Genomic DNA, 15,244 nt, shown 5'->3' with positions numbered 1-15,244 from the left:
TGTATGTGGCTATCAGAAAGCATAATATTTGTAAGATTAGCTGGAGCAGCTCACATTTCAGAGCTGTCATCTCAGATTCTCTGAAAACTAAGCAGATATCTTTGTTGTTTATGGTTCCAACGTTTTCACATATTCCTGTAGCATGTAGCTCTTGCAGTTGCAAAGAAGACTTTGGACCTGCAAACAGCACAGAACTAAAGCCATGACATCTGTTAGGACATCTGAGCTGCTGCAGGTCTGAGATGAATGTTCTCAGTGGTTACTACATTACCATATTAACTGCTTTGCCACTGATCAGGGACCATGAGTAAGGAAAAGGAGGATCACATTATCCAGATCAAGCACCAAATTAGTTGGTCTCATGAGTGGGTGGATTTGGAAGATAGAAGTGCTCAGCCCACTCAAAAAGTAGCTGTACCCAGCAGTGAACTTTCCTTTCTCTATTAAGTGCAGGAGGACCTATATGTCAATACAGTTCTTATTAATTTGGACCCAAAGCCAGAACAAATTTAGGTATTCCCAACCTTTTTTGTGGTCTATCAAAAACATATCAAGTTTTTAATTTTGAAGGGCAGAACTTACCAGGAAAATGTAATTTTCCTTTTTCTTTTGATTTGAACACACTGATCCTGGAATTTAAGTAGACAGTAGGTTCCAGATTCAGCCAGCCTAAACTGCTGAACTGAAATTTCTGCATTTGGTGTTTTCTACTGGATAGCTGCCTGTGAAGACCTGCAGCTTGGCCAGTCATAGACATTAGCCACATGGTCCTGGAGGAATTCAAATAATTTAAACCTTAGTGAGCTGTGCCACTTGGGACATATTTCACTTCTCAAAGTAAAATTATAAATTAAAGTGCAGAGGGATATATTGCTGTGGTAAATCTAAGGATCTTAATAGAGCCAATATTTTTAGTGTCACAAGCCTACACAAATAAATCATTAGATGTTATTTACTAGATGAAAAAGCTGTTCTATTATAATTGATATTCCTATTTGACTTGCACTTGTCATTTTTCCTTTCTAATACTGTGATGTTATGAATTACTTAAAATTGATCAAATTAATAGTACTACAAAGAAAAAAAGAAATTGTTTTTCATAGCAACCTATTTTCTAAATATGCCTGAAAATTTCATATGTAAAACAGGATTTATTAAACCTAATGTTAGGTATTAAGTATGCCCTGGTATTGCTATTTATATATTGGCATCTGACCACAGGCATAAGGTAACAGAGATGGGGGAATAACCCAATTATATATAAACTAATTGTAGTAGCAGCTGCAATGTGACTCAGGTGATCACGAGTCCAGTCTTTTCTGTCCTTTTCCATTAGGAGTCCTAAATAACTGCCCTGTAGAGGAAGGAAGAGAATTCCAATTTGACAAGGGGTAGAAATGAAACTTGCTGGTTAAAATAAAGAGTCATAGAGGTGCTTGTTTTTTGTAAGCGGAAGTATAGGGAGTCATGGCATGGCATGTCATGTCAGCCTCAGCCCACAAGCCTCCTCATTTCACTTTTTAGGTTTTTTTATTTAGTCAACATTTATATTTTAAAGCAAGGACTTCTGCTCTGCATGCATGCTGACACTGGTAACTGGTAGTCTTGAAATGGAATTAAAATAAGTTTGTGAGATCACAGTAACCTTTAATTGTAGCTAGTGCCTCCTGTCACTGGTACTCAATCTGGTCTGTTTTCTTCTAGTGAACTTCATATCTCAAGTACTAGTGACAAATAGTACTTCCTTTTGTTACAAGGGGGATAAATAAGTAGTCTGTCCTCTGGGTTTGAAGCTATTCTTTTGGGGTTTTCAGCTGAATCACCAGTATGTACCTCCTCACCATGGGCTAGAAATCAGTCTCGACTGAGTTTGTATCTGTGATCTCTTTGTAGAAGATCATCTCAGTTTTCTTTGTTCTGTACAAAATGCAGTTCTTTAAATCATTTTCTCTGCCCACCATCTGTTTTTCCTCCCTCTTGAATCACTTCACATAAGGTCTCCAGGTCTTTTGCTAACGATTTCAAGCTGCTTTTACAGTCATGTTAAGTGTAGTATTTTTGTATAGCTCCTTCAGCCACTCTCCCCCTGTGGACTTCTCCATTATGTATTTGTGTGATTCTTTCAGTACAGCCTGCTATGCAGAACCACTCTTTTGTCCTCTTTTAAGTTCACTGGGAACAATGCTGATGCTTTGCATACTAGACTAGACAAAATTAATATTACTTGCCAAAATTCCTTAAAATGCCTTTTGCTTTATAGATGTCATGCCACATGCTCATCAGTGACATAATCTTTTGCATTTCTTCTTTGGCTTCTGTTTTTCTTACACTACAGAAATGCTCTTGCAATTGGCCTCAATAATCCCAGAAGTGACTGATGCCCATTTCTCACTGCCAGAAATGGAATTCACTCCTACTGTTATACTAAAGCTTGAATTTCACACTACGAATGTTAAAAAGGCAAATGAAAATAAACCCCTTTTCTGTGTCTGACAGGCTCTGGCAGAATCTATTACCTTTGTGCTTAATTTTATTCTTGTGTGGGTATGGGTTTTTTCCTTTAAGTAAACTTTTCTCTTTATATATGCATTTTAACTTAATTGTCTATGATATGTTGTTTGGTGGGTTTTTTTTTCCCATTTGACACTAGTCTTCAAATTTGTGCTTGGCACTCACGCAACATTTTCTCCTGAATATCAGGTGAATTCCATGACAATTCCTAAAGATTAGTCACTTTGGGGATTATTTGATTTATTGTTCTCCTGGACTAAATCTTGAGGAAGAGTACCTATTGTCTTGTTGAAATACCTTCCAATCTCATGTCCTGTCTTATTAAATTGTATTGATTCTGCATCCTGACTATAACTGTTATTTGTAGGAACTGTGTTCCTGAAAGGCTGAAAAATTATGTAAAACTCTACCAAAAAACTCCAGTAGAAAAGCACTGGAATTAATTTGAAAATAGAAGAAAATTTTACTTCCAGCCTAGGCCTCTTTCTCAACAATTGGCAAATGTTTTTATATGATACTACAGGAATGAAACCATACTTGGAAATGCCAGCTAAATTTTGCATCGAGGCAGGAATGAGAAAGCTTAATTTTCCAGAGGTAGACAAATAAGAGTGGGTCTGTATAAAACCTGTAGCTTACTAACAGTCCTTTCCCATGTTTTTTAGAGTGATGCTTTTGCCAGTACTGCTACACAGCATGGGGCATGGTTACAGATGAGAGAGCACAGTGCTCTGCTCTCCAGGACGAAGTTTCCTGCGCGCCCCTCTCCTCCCCGCTTTTCCCAACTGGCATTTGCACATGCTGGGAGCTTCTGCGAGCTGACAATTACACATTTGCCATTTGTGAACAGTGCTGGGAAACATATTTAAGAACTGAGAGGTTAATTATAATTAGAGGTGTGGTGATTGAGAAGACAAAGAGTCTGGGTGGATTGACTAGAAGCTTTAAATGTCGTAACTAATTCACCTCCAGGCTTTCATCACCTCAGGATCCATCAGCCTTCTTTTATGTTCTTCTGTGTGTAGTCCTGTTGCAAATATGGCACATTTAACAGACTTAAGTAAAACTTGGCAGGCCTGATGGCAAATGAGATCATGCAATAATACAAAAGAGGAGAATTTCAAAAATAATAATTTTGCAAAGAAATATGCTATTGAACAAATTTCCTGGTGCACTGTATTCAATAGTTAAAAACCACAGAATTTAAATCTGACCAAATACTACATGTGGGTAAATCTGTACATACAGCTATTGGTAAGAATCAGATATGAGTACATTTGATAGATATAAGCATAAATCAGTCGCTTCAGAGAATTTAGAAGTAAGATAGCAAGGAAATTTTGGTAACTTTCAGAGCAAACTTGATTGTTTGATCATATGAACACATGATCAATCATATGAACAGAAAGACTTTTACCAGATACTTTAATCTAGCAGGTAACTCTTTAATGAGAGCAAAAACTGGAAATTGGAGATGGAAAAATACCCCACAAGAAAAGATCGAGTGATTGTTGAATTTGCTTAGTGATTCAGAAACTCTCCATCATCTGGAGTCTTTCACAGAAGATGAGACAGTTTCCTTCATCCCCAAGTGCTCAGGCATGAGAAGGGAGAAGTTAGGAGTAATGCTGTGGCATCTGTTTGCAGGAGTATGAAACAGATTATTGCTAACAGTTTTTTCTGTCTTTGCTATTGTGAAAAATATCAGTCATATGGTTGGGCTGCTAATTAGACATCTTCCATGGAAGACCAAAATCCAGGATAATATAGCTTTGAGAAAATACAATTTAATGAAACAAAACAAAGTCATATTTCAAATACAATCCTCTTGTTTTCTTGGCACAGCACAAATGCTGAGATTGTTATTGAAAAAAACACCTGTTCCTATGTCTAAATCAGGAAGGAAGTTTATACATCCTGTCTGCAATCTCAGACTCTGCACCCTCCTAAATTTAGAGACTGCTTTTCTTTCCTCTTGCTAACCTCCACAAGTGGCACAGAGAAACAGAATCTAATCCCCTTGTATTACCATAGTGTATATCATTACATGCTAGATTTCCCATAGACAGCTCTGGCTTTGGTATTTCTTGGAGCTTGGGGTAGTTGTTGTGCCTTAGAGACCTAGATGGCTTGCTTTTTTTCTTTTTATTTTTTTTTTTTTAATCTAGTGCTTTCTCAATTATTTTGTTCAGATGGTTTTAGCAAGAACTTAATCTATTCTTTATTATTTAAATAATATATTCCTTATTATATTGGTTGGTGAAAGAAATTATATATAAGCACAATTTAGCTACAAAAACATCAGATGGGGGAGCAGTACAGATTGAATTGTTGAATGAGTACTACTGGAACAGAGTTAAGAAATATCTAATGCAAATATGGGGATAAAAAATTTATTTTGTAAAACATTGTAATAATCAGAATACATTATCAGAAGAACTGATAGAATTTGCTTAATTTAGGTATTTAAAAAAATACTCAGAAACTATAGTTTTCTAGACATGGTGCTCATATTATTTCATCTGTTCTAGGGGCCCAAGTAAGCCATTTTCTCTGTGCATTTAACTTTGAACTTTTTCCAGCTGGCCATATGGACAAAGTCAGCCTCTTAGAAGAAGAAAGTAATTTAAGTGGATACATAAATTCTGTGCAGCCTTTTTTGCCTCGATAATAGGCTTTTGCTCATTTTATTTTCTTGTGTAGATGAAGCCATTGGAATTCCGTCATTTGTCTTTACTGAGACTAGATTTTTACCTCTGATGTTTCATGGTCCTTTGGGAAGCATTTTAAATGTTCTTAGTAGAAAAGATATTTTTAGCAGGATAGAAAAGTCAGTGGCAAAGCGGGGCATTTTCAGTTAAAACTAATTTCATACCTTTGAGGAGCATCCTCTTTGTATCTGCCCTATTACAGCATTAGAACTATTAAAATCTATTTTTTCATTAGTCTTAGGCAGGCAGAGACACTGAGCTATATGTCCATTTGTAACAAGCATTACTGGAGCTAAGGTACGAGCAAAGAACGAAGGCATGAGCACAGAAGTGTCTAATTTCAGAATGCTGAAGAGAGAAGCTCTTCTTTTCACAGATGTGGGCATTCTGCACGTCTGTGAGAAGTGCTGTTGTCTGACCGGAGTGGCAGCAGCGAGACACAGTGCCTTACAGTGGGCAGCTCCTTGCAGTCAGCTCCTTCATGTCCTTCACTCCAGAGTACTTTGATCTTGGCTTTCCCATATCTGATGTCTAGTTTTCCAGTGTCTAAAGGGGCCATGAATGCATAATATTAACAAAAGCTGATTTTGGAAATATCCTGTGAAAGCAAAGCTGCCAGTACATACATACTTCAGTTTGTCTTCAAATACATGTGTATCACTTAGCTGTTTCATATTTTAAGAAGTAAAACTATTTGAAACCTGCATGATCTTAGAATGTGCATGTGTTATTTATTTAACAGGTAAGGTTTTACTGTATTAGTTAATTGCTACTTTTTGATGCAAAGTGTTTTTACTCTTTATTTTTTCTTTCCTACTATCTCTGATGGTGAAGGATATTCAGAAATCCTTTTTGCAACTTCCCCAGTCATGCATACTGTCCGTCCAACATTCTATAAGGGTATTGTCTTTGTTTTTTATCACTATCAATGCAATAGAACCAAAATCCTATAAGGGCTTGCATTTGGGGCATTTGCAGTCCATTCAGTGCCACATGTCATAAAGGGAGGAGTGTACCACCTTCATGCCTCCCTCTGTCCTACCATTTCCCATTACCCTGACAATGTTCTCATCTCTTTTTAGCTGTCTGCATTTTACTTCCAGATGAATAGAAATAATATTTTTCAGAATTTTGGCAGCTAGGTAATTTTAAGTATTTGGCAGGTTTTGTTGTACAGAGCATTCTCAGTAAAGTATATAGATTTTACTTTATAATTCCCTAGTGTAGTAACTGCCTGGGATTAAATTTCAAAATACAGTAATTTAGTAACTAATTTCCAGTAATGGAACCAATGAAAAATGTGCTATACTTTCCCTCTATATGGTCTAAATTAACATAGTAACTTCTTTAAATACTTTTTTAAAATGTATGAAGTCACAACTGCATATTCTGCTTTGTTTTTCTATTGTGTATTTAGTTCAACCACTTTATCCAAGGATCAGAAATGTTACAACAGCTGCTGCTGAGACCTATGCCAATATCAGTTGGGAGTATGAGGGACCAGATCATGCGAACTTTTATGTTGAATATGGTGTAGCAGGCAGTAAGAAGTCATTTCATTAAATTCTGCTAAAATTTTGAGATGTATTTTGGAAGAATTTTATAGTAAATGGGATCTTAAATTGACCCAGTGTTAATGATAGCTCATAAATGTCTTAAATTATTTTATAATTTGATCAGGAAGATCTAATAATTTTCATTTTAATAAACATCAATGCTTAGCAGGTTTTTGATGAATAGATAGAATATGAACCTTTGTTCCTTTGTATTATTTTATAAATTCTTTTGAATGTGAACTTCTAAAAACATAGTTTTCATTAAGTTGTTTATCTTGAAGTGATTACATGTGTAAAAATATGATTACTTGCATTAAAATAGGATACAAAGATTTTCCTAAATTTTGCCCAATTCAGGAAAGGAAAAAGATTAAATAAGATATCATTTGTTAAATTAAACCTTAAAATAAGATATAAATCTATTTATGTGCTCTTATTGCCTAATACCAGATTTAAAACTTTGATAATACTGGTAATAATTAAAACAAAGTTAGATAATAAAAGCAAGATACTTCTTTTCAAATACCCCATCCTTCTAAAGTTATGACTAAAGGTGACTAATCTGAAAGTTGGAGTAGAAATGCATTTTTCTGGATATTGGCCAAAGACATAGCTGAGACTGTCCTAAAAAAAGATACAAGAGAGATTCAGATTTTGAAGTAGAATTTCTTGATCAAAATAAATATTGACTGAAACTGCAAAAGTGCCATTTAATAAAATGACTAAAATCTATTTTAATGTATCTCATAATTACAAGTTCAATAAGCATTTTAAAAATAACTTAAATTTGCATTTTTTTAGTACAATGGAACAAATGTTTAAATTACTTTCATAATTACTGTACAACGTATTCTTCAATATGTTGCATGCAATTTATTAAATTTATTACTTGTAATTTTATATAATTTTATTATTTTTGAGAGAACAGCTATTTTTCTCAGATGATACATAGTTTAGTCAAGTAACTGTCAGTAGTATTTTGTCTAGAAACTTTCAATAATACAGAGAAAATTAAAATTCCAATTTGTTGTTTTCCTAAAATTTTTATAGGCAAAGAAGATTGGAAAAAAGAAATTGTAAATGGTTCTCGAAGCTTCTTTGTCTTAAAGGGTTTAACACCAGGAACAGCATATAAAGTCCGGGTTGGTGCTGAGGGCCTGTCTGGTTTTAGGAGTTCAGAGGATGTGTTTGAGACAGGTCCAGGTGAGGCACACTATACCATAGTACATTTCTGTATCCTAGTCAGAATCGTGTTATACCAACTGCTGAAATGCTGAACTGCTTCTAGCCAAGAGATGTTGCAGCTAGAATCTTTGCATGTTCCTTTTATAGAGCAATGTTGAATTCTTTTATAAACTCCTAAATAATGCCAGTATATTTATATTTGAATTATGAATGTTTCCATCCTTTCAAATCACTCTACTTGACTGATGCTTGTACTAGGGGCAAGATATGCCCTGCCCACACTCCATCTGTGTGCTGTGCACTGAAGATAACCTATTTCTAATATTTACAATTAGTGTAATTACAGGACTGTATTTAAATAATGTTGCTTTTTATAGAGCTAAAATATTTGCATAATCAGAAAGTGCAGATTCAATCTATTTATACCAGTGTTAAGACATTCCTACTTGTAAATCTCTCTTTTCCTGCCATATACTAGTCACACATATATCCTGGGAATCAGTAAGGCTGTTTAAGTTCCTTATGTTCATACTGCAGATCTATTTCTTAGCAAGCAAATCAGCAATGCCTGCCGATTACACTCAGGAGAAAGGTTCTATTGGAAGGTTCTTTGATGTTATACTGAATATTGTGTTGCCATCACATGCCATGCCATCATTATGTTCTTGGTCAGCTGTTATTATTTTTGTCTTTGCTAGCCACTTCTGCTCATTCCAAGCATTTTAGCCAGTGCATAATTATATAGCAGTAGCCCCACCAACTCCAGAATGTTATAAGAAAGTAATTTAAATATGAAAATGCACTTGAACATTATGTTATAATTATCAGGCAACAATGTAGATAATGAGTATGCCAGTTTGAAAGTGAGCACTTTCTAAAATAATCATTTTTTGTTTTGTTTTGTTCAATTTCTGTTCATAGCTTATAATGTTGCAGGAAGGTTTGAAAATATGGTGCTGAATAACAGCGCCAGGCAAATATGTACAGGCTGAACACAGAGCCAGGAACAGCTAGTGGTACAAAAGCCTACCTGTGAAACGTTATGCAAATACACATTTGAAGCCTAAAAGAGCAGTAAACAAGGATCAAGACTGTAATATATTTCAAAACAAGCTGCATAGAAACCTTCCCAAAAGCATCTTCCTGCATAAAAAGTACTGAGCCAGTAGATAAGGATTCCTGTCATGATGACTCATGCCCATGGTTAAGGAAGAAGGGACTTCAGACACTCCTTTCTGCTTCTTTATAACAGAAAGTTTAAATGTTCAGCATGGAATTATAAACATATATATAAACCTATTTCTTACAGAAAAATCTTGTGTCAAGCTGTCTTTGGCCTAGTCAAAGCTTTTAAACACTGCAAAAAGATGGAGTGGACAAAGAGGCAAACACTGGAATAGGTCCTTATTAGGAATGAAACCTTGATATTTCAAATATGAGGCTTTTCCCACTTTTTTTTTCTTTGACAAGCATTCCTATAGGTCATCTTCACAGTATGTGGGTTTTTCTTTTTGGGCATTCCTGGTACAGTGTTCTGCATTGACTCCACTAATGGTTCACCAAGGTGCAAGGTTTTTCTGCCTGAAGCAAATAATTTGCTTAGCGTAGGCAGGAAATGTGCCATTTTTAAAGATGCACAGAGATCTAGAAACTCTTTCCTAAAGGGTTTCTAGAAATGCAGTAAGTTAATACAGGAAGCTGCATAAGTAAGTTTCCATCTTCCCATCTATCTTGCATATTTTATGCATGAGTTGTTTTGCTTGATGCTATTTCTTCCTACATTTGAATGTGAATTGCGCCTTTGCATTTTGTTACAGTATGTATTATACAACTTCTAATGCCTTACTATGAATGCAAATGTGCAAAACGCAAAATAATTTTAACCTTGATATGAAAACAAAGTTTTATTTTCATTTGTAGTTCAGAGGAAGATTCTTTTTGTGATTTTTTTTAATTGCCACTTTTTAATATTTATATATATATGTATTTATGTCTATTTATATGTGGCATAAAGAGTAAAAATAGGTATATAAACTATATATGACATGTAGAGACTTTGATGCAAAAATAGTTTAAATTCTTGTGCATATAAGAGTCAGTTTCTAAAATATCAGAAAACATAAACAAGCACTGGGAAATCTTCTGAATGTATCTCCACAATAACTGGGCACATTAACTCACTGAATTATTTAAATGAAAATCAAGTCATAGCTTTTCCCAGTAAGACCAAAAATAAGAATTTAAAGAAAGAGTTAATTTTAGCATAGTACTTCTAAAGCAGAGTACACACTGGTGTTCTCTATGGAATGTTCTGGAGATACTGTACATTGGAAGTACTTTGTGTTTCCATAGACCTCCTCAGGAATGGGGGACCATTGACAGATGCTTTTCCAAGATACCTGTCTCATACTCCTTAACTAGAAAATGACACTGAAACATTGGCTTGAATTCTGTCAGCTGAGAAGCTCTTCATAGAGTTTCATATTCTTGGGTTTTGGGTCTGGAGAAGAAGCTGAAGAATGAATAAGATAGGTTCGGATGGATGTTCGTCTTCCTCAACTTCATTTTTTTTTTCTGTTTGGAGCATGTATCCCTAACTCCTCTCACTCTTCCACTTTATCCCAGCAGCAAATCCTAAATCAAGTTGCCTGTAGTGTGTTTCCAGCAGTAGAGCAGAAAATAAGCTTCACCAGAATAATCTTCCTACTGTGTTGGAGACCAGTAGATGCAGACCCTAGACCACATAGATAATTCCTGTCCTTATTAGTGCCTGTAGTGTTTTCTTTGTAGTTTGCTTATTATTTACATTATCTTCCAGCTAGAGTCAGTATTTGGAGAGAAATAGTGCCAAGGAAAGGCTTCCCTCACTAATGCTAAATCATGGCAGCCATGATAGATGAATTGTAGGATGAGGTATGGGCTTGAGGAAAGAAAGAAAACCTGATGCCTAATAAGGTTTTAAAGGATGCTTCATTGTTGATTTTTAGTTTAAATTGAATGTTAGGGCCCTTGAATGATCCATGTGTTTCTCCATTTCAGAATGATGGGAATGCATTATCTTACCAGTATTGGCTTTTTAGTCATTTTGAGAATGCAATTGACATGTTTGTGTGAATTATAATTTGCAACTACATTTCAGTAGTTCAGTTAATTCAAAATGGTTGAGAATGGTTTTGAGGTTTGTGGAAAGCAATGTAGTATGTGTGTAGATTTTGCAAAGTAGTTGCTAAGCTTAAATGTTAGCTGACTTTTTATATACTGAAAAGTAACTTCTATGCATAGGTACTTGGAAATATTGTGAATAATGAAAATGCTCACAAAATACAGAAACACTATTTTTCTTAATGCTATCTATTTTTCACAGTGAATGCTATTCTTTAATGAACATTATATTGTCTATTATTTATCTGAATTAGCATAGCATTTAAATGCAGCAAAACATAATTTTTCTTCTTTTATCTCTAGCAATGGCAAGCCGGCAGGTAGACATCGCTACTCAAGGATGGTTCATTGGTCTTATGTGCGCTGTTGCTCTTCTGATCTTGATTTTATTGATTGTTTGCTTCATAAGGAGGAATAAGGGTGGCAAGTATCCAGGTATGCTATTTAACCAGGATAGTAAAATTCATATGTTGGTAACCCATTAAGACAGATCTCAGGCTTTCTGGAAAATTACATTTGCTGCTGGTTTACATTTACACTGTGTATATGGCAAATCAGTCTAATAATTTGGTGGGCTTGACAGGAGCTATCTGCCTGCATCTATTTCAGCATAGGTGTAGGACCTTATTCATTCCCAGAGGGTCCTATAAGTGCATGACCTCTCTAGAGAGGTTTGAGCTTTGTTTGGAACATCACCACTAGTGCAAATTCCACGTTCTGAAGTCCAGTGCAGATGGGTTTAATCCACTAACATGAGTTAAGTTAGAATTTATTTGGTTAGAAAGTCCAAATTATAGCTACTGGTTACTTTAAAGTATGGGGAATGCATGTCATAGGACAAATCTCTTCATATGTTATATTGTTTCCAATACCTTGAGTACCTTCCCAGAATCTGTGTCATCTTTAGCCTCTGCAGTTTTGCAGCTAAGTTTAAAGTTACCATCCTTCAGTTAGGCTGGGATTTTTTTCTTTCTATGAGGAGGTGTAAAATCTTTTTTTATAGTATGTCTAGGAATGGCCAGGTATGTTTTATAATTTTTCATTAGAAATTGGAACTACACAATGTATGTCTTCTATCAAAACTTGCATCCCTCCTGGTGTACATTACAAAAGGCATGTATGTGTATGTATGTATGTGGACATATAGGTATCATACATATATATCTTTCCCTAGTGTTATATTTCTTTCTATGGAGTAGGTCCATAGACCAAAGCTCTCTTGAAAAGGATAGTGAGAACCAGTTTGCACAGTACTGCCAGACAGGATCTCAGAGCAGCTGTTGATGTATGAGTGACTATGAATGAACTTCAAGTGAGCATCCAAGGATAATTTGATTTTTCATTCTCCTATTCTAGCTGCAATAGAAAGTACAGTTGCTAAATTTCATGTCAAATCTTCATTTAATGAAAAAAAATATTTGCTCCTAAGTTTTGGAAATAAATATCTAGACTCTAGAAAGTTTATTTAAAATCAACTCAAACTTCCTGAAGTTCATACTGTTAATTTGGGCATGAAAAAGATGAATGCATTTAGAAAAGTATAAAAAAAAAATCCGCACTTTATTTTCTTCTGCTTATTTTGATCAGTGCAATTCTAAAATCTTAATGTCAGGGAACACTAAGAACTTCAGCTCTTTATAGGGAAATCTGCTGGAATAGAATAGCAGACTGTTTTTATAAGAAAATCACTTTATTAAGTGCAAGAATCCTGTTCTGCCAAATCTGTTAGATTGTTTTGCAGAGAGAGCAAAGATTTGTTATGACAGCAAAAATTAATTAAAAGAAGTTTCTCTTCCAGCTGCCTATGCCTATGAAGAAAACAGGTGATTAAGGAACACATAGTGTTACATAGAGTTTTATGACAGGCTGAAGATATCATCTTAGGGTTTTTTTTTGCTAACATTTGGATTTTTTTAAAGAGAAAATGAGATAACAAAGGATCTAGGAAAAGTGATTCAGGTGACTGGAATAAGTGAAGTGATGAAATTGAAAAGAGTAGGGAGGACATGGAGGAAACTGCCATCTAGAGGAGGGTAAAACAGGTTTTGAGTAAAAATGTAGAGGGCAGATGGATGCTAAGGTTGTCATTGCTTTGAGGATCCTTGATATTCTGTCCTTTCTGCTGCTTCTACAGAATCATTAGTTGTAAGGTACATGTTTTTTCATGCATAGATACCTATGCATATAAAAACACATATAAATAAAGGTGGACCTGCAGTGTTTTTAAGATTTCCTGAATCAGTATATATTGGTGTTTATAGCAGTGACTTTGTATTTCTTGTAAATGTACTGTTCCACAGGTAGCGACAAATGGAAAACACTAAGTTATGAAATATATTCAATTTTAATTCACGAACTCGTTTTCATCATAATTTTTGTGTGTCATCTTGAAGTTGCCTGTGGTTTGTAGGAAGTAATCCATTACTTCAGTATGAAATTATAGCAGCCTGGTATGTCTCAAGGCATTATGTGTTATTGCAATTATGGACTTAGTAAATACTGTCAGGAATGAGTCATATCCTCTTAAATAATGGCATATAAATCAGTGATGTACAAATAAAGTGTGGAAATTACCAGAGTAAAAGACAAGACATTGTGTATTGGCTTATATAACTGTATCTGCTAGACAAGGGAAAAATTTGGACAGAGGCCAGAAAAACAGAAATTAAAAGGCAAAGGGAGGAACCATAAATAGAACTCTTAAAGTCAGTGTATTGTTTTATCCTGTCAACAATCTTAACTTATAGGAATATGTCATCTGTAAATATCTCACTCCTCAGGTGCTAGTGGGTTTCTGTGTCAATGTGCTACAATTATTATGTTATAGGGACAAGTTATATGCCTAGATTTGTTCTCACCAGTGAACAAGGATTAAACCTAAAACCAGAATGTGCAAAAAATATGATTGTGTAAAATTTAGGTTCCAGTGTATGTGACTTTGCATTGGGTTTGATCGTGTTGTAGAAAAGAAGAAACAAACCATGCCTAGTATTTTGAGAATTATTAATAAAAGAAAAAAAATCTGAAATTCTCTGGAGGCTTACTGCATGAAATTGAAGCAGAAGTGTACAAACCAACAGTGAACAAAAGTGAATCTGATTCAGTTTTATCAATCAGTATGAGAAGAATATAAAGAAGAAGCAGAGAGCATTGTTAAGTAGAACTAAATAATTCAAATTTGATTAAGCAAAAATCTATTAAAAATCTAAGTAAATAAGTTATTTTAGTAGGATTTTAAACAATTTTCTCTTTAGTGCTAGAAATAAAAGAAAGAAAAAGTTATGCTAACACAAAGTGACATACAGTCATACTTGAATGAAAATAAAATCCTATAACTAATTAACAGATCCTTTTCTTAAAATAAAAAAGTAATAGCTTCAGGCCCCATTTTAAAAATAGCTTTTATTCAAAAGACATTCCTGCCAAATGTGATCAGTTTGAGAAATTAAGGTCTTAGACTTTCTCATCTTGCAGTTTCATGATAAAAATTACTATTTCAAATATTTCAGTGAAGGAAAAGGAGGATGCACATGCTGATCCAGAAATACAACCTATGAAGGAAGATGATGGAACGTTTGGTGAATACAGGTGAGTACCTGTTGTCGTTTGTCAGGTTCACTGTTCATATCACACATGTACTGTATATAGTATCACACTTACTAATTTAAGACTAACTTTTTTTTTTCCATGTCAAAGGTTTTGTATCCAGTGTTATTTAGAACTAAAAATAGCATTTCAACCACACCATAAGAAAAAAAAATATCCAAGCTTATTATAAGCCATTTGCTAATGCAAGGTGAAAACCACATTCAAACTCAATTGTATGTGTTTGAAAGTCAAAGTGTGGAATCTTTATTTACAAAGCCATCTTTCATAGAGTTCAAATGCCAGATACAGTGTCCTTTCAGTTAGAGCACTGTGTTGAGCATTATAGTTTTTGAAAATAAATTTCTAACTGAAGCCTAACAAAGACAATCTGGTGTTAAGTTGACTGGAAAACAAATGTGTTTAAAATACCTGCCTGTACTAACATCTAATCCTATAACAAAGAAATTATGTTATGCACAGAGGTGAAGGAGTGTCCTACAAAGAAAGCAAATCTCCCTTTCATGTATTTCA

General features: G+C 34.7%; 1 protein-coding gene across 3 annotated transcripts in view; it reads left to right on the top strand.

Annotated features, from left to right (window-relative positions):
- NRCAM (neuronal cell adhesion molecule) overlaps nucleotides 1-15,244 on the top strand; it is a 67,415-nt gene that overhangs the window by 40,825 nt on the left and 11,346 nt on the right. For 2 of the 3 annotated variants that reach the window (XM_053942841.1, XM_053942842.1), the window contains 2 exons: nucleotides 11,429-11,560; nucleotides 14,635-14,713. In XM_053942841.1, coding sequence (XP_053798816.1) covers nucleotides 11,429-11,560; nucleotides 14,635-14,713 — 211 coding nt within the window. Of the gene's footprint in view, nucleotides 1-6,056; nucleotides 6,123-6,639; nucleotides 6,766-7,828; nucleotides 7,982-11,428; nucleotides 11,561-14,634; nucleotides 14,714-15,244 lie in introns of all 3 variants that reach the window. The other variant, XM_053942840.1, reaches the window with a different exon arrangement.

The sequence above is a fragment of the Vidua chalybeata genome, chromosome 5, assembly GCF_026979565.1.
Source record: "Vidua chalybeata isolate OUT-0048 chromosome 5, bVidCha1 merged haplotype, whole genome shotgun sequence".
In the NCBI taxonomy this organism is placed as follows: Eukaryota; Metazoa; Chordata; class Aves; order Passeriformes; family Viduidae; genus Vidua; species Vidua chalybeata.
The sequence above is the reverse complement of the archived record's forward strand: the minus strand, read 5'-3'. Positions and strand labels throughout refer to the sequence as shown.